This window comes from Octopus sinensis, linkage group LG9 (assembly GCF_006345805.1).
Source record: "Octopus sinensis linkage group LG9, ASM634580v1, whole genome shotgun sequence".
Taxonomy (NCBI): Eukaryota; Metazoa; Mollusca; class Cephalopoda; order Octopoda; family Octopodidae; genus Octopus; species Octopus sinensis.
The window spans coordinates 65,052,047-65,056,885 of NC_043005.1; the positions used below are offsets into that span (position 1 = coordinate 65,052,047).

Genomic DNA, 4,839 nt, shown 5'->3' on the forward strand with positions numbered 1-4,839 from the left:
ATTATTATTATTACTATTATCATTAGTATTTGCACTGCTGTGCAAATAACAATAACCCACCAGAGTGACTATTGTGAAGAAGCAGCTACACTCTCTGCCAAGAAAAGTGCAGTGTATGTATGCATGTACACAATTATGTATGTATGTATGTATGTATGTATGTATGTATGTATGTATGTGGGGATTATGTGTATGTGTGTATGTTTATAAGTTTGTATATGTATGTAGATCTACTCTCTCACCTCTTCTCTTATTTGTTCTGAATTCATGTATACATATGTGTATATATACATATTTATATATATAATTATATATATACATTTATATATATATATATATAAAATTATATATATACATATATATATACGCACGTACACCAGTGAATAATTAAAATATGTATTTGAACTTAGGTTGAGATTGTATATGAAGTATCAGAAAAACATACACAGATAATTCTGAATTTATCAAGTTTATTCATTGTACATTTTTTTCTTTCAGATCTATACATAACGTTTCTTCAGCATCCCATTGCGGGGAAACGCTATCTTGATCGCCTGGACTCACTCTGGCCATTCGCAGGGAGACGAGATGATAGTCTTCGTGAGAAGACTTCTGAAGACTCGGAGATCCGTGGGTACATTTTGTAGTTACACTTCTTGTTTCCATATGGTCTCGAACTTTCTTTGCTAGAGCTGCGCGAACCTGAAAAATTGGAATATATTACTGATTAAGTTTTGAGAAATAAACATGCATGTCTGATAATCTGATAAGATGTGTATGGGTGTATAACTGAGTGAGGTTGCAGATTAAAAATAGGTACAAACATTTGTGTTTACGCTTTACTTTGCTTTAGGCATTACGGTCAAGACTACACTGGAGTATCACTATATAAATTCATTATGTAGCCAAAGGTTATTGAACCTATGTTCAATTCTGTTATGCGCTCCAGCCGAAACTATGCTCGGACGCCGTGAGTATTTATCACATTTCCATTGGCTAATCTTTTGCGATTAACTTTTGATAAAGGCGGACGTTTGATATTGCTACCCTCTTTTGAGTTTCTTTTCGTGATGTAGGTTCATGTGAGACCTCGGATATTAGGAGATCAAATTGTGTCTTGAAAGCATCTACCCAAATATATGTAGATCTCTGACATTTTTTGGGTAAGATATTAAATAGCTGTGGGCGTTTGAATCGTAAGCTATTGCGTGCCCGGTCCTCAAACAAGATGGGATACTTAGAGCCTTGGGAACAGTACAGTGACCACCAGTTCGGTGGCTGGTACCAACCCATCTAGGATCTTTCATATATATATATATATATATCACTGCATATCTCTCCCCTCATCGCTTCAGAGAGAAGAGTTGTAACTCTTTCAATCTCTCCTGGTTGCTCAACTGTCTTATTGATGCAATTTTCCTAGTGTAGCACCGCTGAACTGCCTCAAATTCCGCTATTAATTTGACACTGCCTACAGTTCAGAGCAGTAGTCCAGACAGTTGAGAGCCAATGTCCTCCATAAAACCAGCATAGTGTCCTGGTCTCTTGTTCTGAAATTTCTCAGAACCCATCAGGCCGTTCAACTGCACATTGCCACCATCTAGGGGATAAGTATATGAAACGAAGCGTCCTTGCTCATATAAATCCCCAGATCACGCACTGTGTTTGACCCTGGGATTGCTACTCCTTTTCGGCCCAAATATTTTTGTTGCAGTACGTTAACTGGCTGCTAACATTAGTAAAGGTATTATCTTTGTATATGCACATACATATGGGTGTGTATGTGTATGTATGTTTGTATATATCATATATATAATATATATATATATATATATATATATATATTATATATATATATATTAATATATATATATATATATATATATATATATATATATATAATATGTTACATTACTCAATTGTCAAGATAAAACTCTTCGGTTATCTGGCCATCTGAAAAACCAGATGGCCAGATAACCGAAGAGATGGTGTTGTGGATTTCCACTTCGGCATCTGAAACTCAGAGTTTTATCTTGACTATTGAGTAAATGTAACATATTATTTTATAGATAAATTTCCTCTCTTTACATAATATTGATGTCCCTTTCTTTCTTTTGTTATCTTACCGTTTTTACCAATATATATATATATATATATATATATATTATATATATATATATATATACACTGTGAGTAACTTTTAATTTTTGAATATACCATTATAAATAACGTAACTTTTACACGTGTTTCACTTGAGACTGCTTGTATGTTATGCGGTAAACATTTTACTGATGAATGCATAATAACATTGAAACTCCAGATTTTGAAAAGAAAATAGTAATTCAATCCATTATTATTTACCAACATGAGTTGGTTGACTGTCCTAAACATAGAACTGTATATAAACTGCAGAGAATATTGTTTTCATAGCATTTAAAAAAAAGGGCAATTATTTTATTGGAATAAGAGTCAGGATGTCTAAAGAAAAAGCTAAGGCAATTATGTAACAAGTTATAGACCAACGAATGTTCTAAGTTAACAATGACAGGTGACTTCGATGGTAGTTCTGTTGAGAGCCATCAGAAACTTAACGAAAAGCAGTCGTATACATCAGCACACCGAACATCCCACTCTCTCCCCCTCGTTTTCTCTCTCTTTCTTTGTCTTTCTTCTCACTCTTTCTCTCTCAGATACACACATCTAGACGTTTCGTAATCTAATGAAACTGAATGTAATCATATTGATCTGATTCTTTCATACTATAGTTTATACCAATTAGAGTTTAACTCGCGGTACATTAGAATATACATGGAACTCCAACGACAGCGGAAATTGCATGTGTCAAACATCAAAAGTTTAGCTATTTAACAAATACTACAATTCTTTAAATTCGTGTATTTATAATGAATTAGAAACCATTTATATTTACTTTTTAATAATTAACATTTATTATTTTAGTCCATGTCTGCTCAGCCAATCTTTCTCCCATAGACAGGATGTTCCTGAACGGAGATTAGTTCGTACAGAAGAATTCTGTTTATGTTTTCACAGACCTCGAGAGGAAGCATGATTAAATTGAGAAATTAGAAGTAATTGGTAAACTAATTTCCTTTAGTACTGGATTACGTTGATGACTTTTATTCTGTTATGTACGTAACCGCTTACACATACAACCACTGCAATAGAATATGCGTACATGCTTAAGCATCCGAACATGTGTCTGCGTTTGTCTGTGTGTAAGTGTTTGTATGAGTACATACTTCATCGCATATCATTAATGTTGAAAATTACTAATAAGCACGTCTAAATCAATACCGCTTGATAACATGGTGTGGATAATCTAATATAGCTAATGGTTTATGCATACGCATACATACGTAGGAGTGGCTGTGTGGTAAGTAGCTTGGTTATGAACCACATGGTTCCGGGTTCAGTCCCACTGCGTGGCACCTTCGGCAACTGTCTTCTACTATAGCCTTGGGCCGATCAAAGCCTTGTGACTGGATTTAATAGACGGAAACTGAAAGAAGCCCGTCGTATATATGTATGTATATATATATGTATATATATGTATATATGTGTGTGTATATGTTTGTGTGCCTGTGTTTGTCCCCCCAACATTGCTTGACAACCGATGCTGGTGTGTTTACGTTCCCGTAACTTAGCGGTTTGGCAAAAGAGACCGATAGAATAAGTACTAGGCTTACGAAGAATAAGTCCTGGGGTTGATCAGCTCGACTAAAGGCGGTGATCCAGCATGGCCACAGTCAAATGACTGAAACAAGTAAAAGAGTAAATAGTATACACGATTTCCCCCCACCCTGACATATATGCATCATATATGTGCGCGTAAATACATACATAAATTTTTACACACACACTCACACACACACACTTACACACTCACACACGCACGGACATGTACACACTCATCAACCCACACACGAACACACACACGTACGCACCCACACATGTATGTTATCACATCTATACGCGTGCACAAATTCCTCTATAAAATATAAACCCCCAAACAAGCATAACCCTTGCCAGCATTAGAAAACCAATGACGGATAATAGCGCAAAATATGCTTGGTATATAGGCGCAGGAGTGGCTGTATGGTAAGTAGTTTGCTTACCAACCACATGGTTCCGGGTTCAGTCCCACTGCGTGGCGCCTTGGGTTAGTGTCTTCTACTATAGCCTCGAGCCGACCACCGCCTTCAGAGTGGATCTGGTAGACGGAAACCGAAAGAAGCTTGTCGTATATATATATATATATATATATATATATATATATATATATATATATATATATGTATATATGTGTGTGTGTGTGTGTGTGTCTGTGTGTGTGTGTGTGTGTCTGTTTGTGCCCCCAACACCGCTTGACAACCGGCGGTGGTGTGTTTGCGTCCCCGTAACTTAGCAGTTCGGCAAAAGATAGAGATATAATAAGTACTAGGCTTATAAAGAATAAGAACTGGATCAATTTGTTCGACTAAAGGTGGTACCCCAGCATGGCCGCAGTTAAATGACTGAAACAAGTAAAGGAATAAAATAATAAAAGAATTATATATGTAACAAAAACTAAGAAACCAAGAACTCCCTAACCAATTTTAACCAGACAAGAAGTAGAATTCCAGTGAAGCACTATCTGGAAACAATCAACACCACACAAATAAATAAGCACATCAAATGTATACATTCCATCGTCTTGTTGCCAAGCAGATATCATTATCTTTTCGACACTTGGGTAATGTCATTCAAACTGGTGATGTCAACAGCGCTAAAAACAGAAACGCTGCCAGGTAATTAACACACAAGTGTAGGGTCCAAACA

At 36.0% G+C, this 4,839-nt stretch overlaps 1 protein-coding gene across 1 annotated transcript in view; it reads right to left on the reverse strand.

Moving 5' to 3' along the window:
• Positions 1-450: 450 nt before the first annotated feature.
• Positions 451-4,839, reverse strand: part of LOC115215927 (corticotropin-releasing factor receptor 2-like) — a 365,649-nt gene continuing 361,260 nt past the window's right edge. The window contains exon 12 of the mRNA XM_029785287.2: positions 451-702. Within this exon, the coding sequence (XP_029641147.2) occupies positions 475-702 (228 nt within the window). The 3' untranslated portion in view covers positions 451-474. The remainder of the gene's footprint in view (positions 703-4,839) is intronic.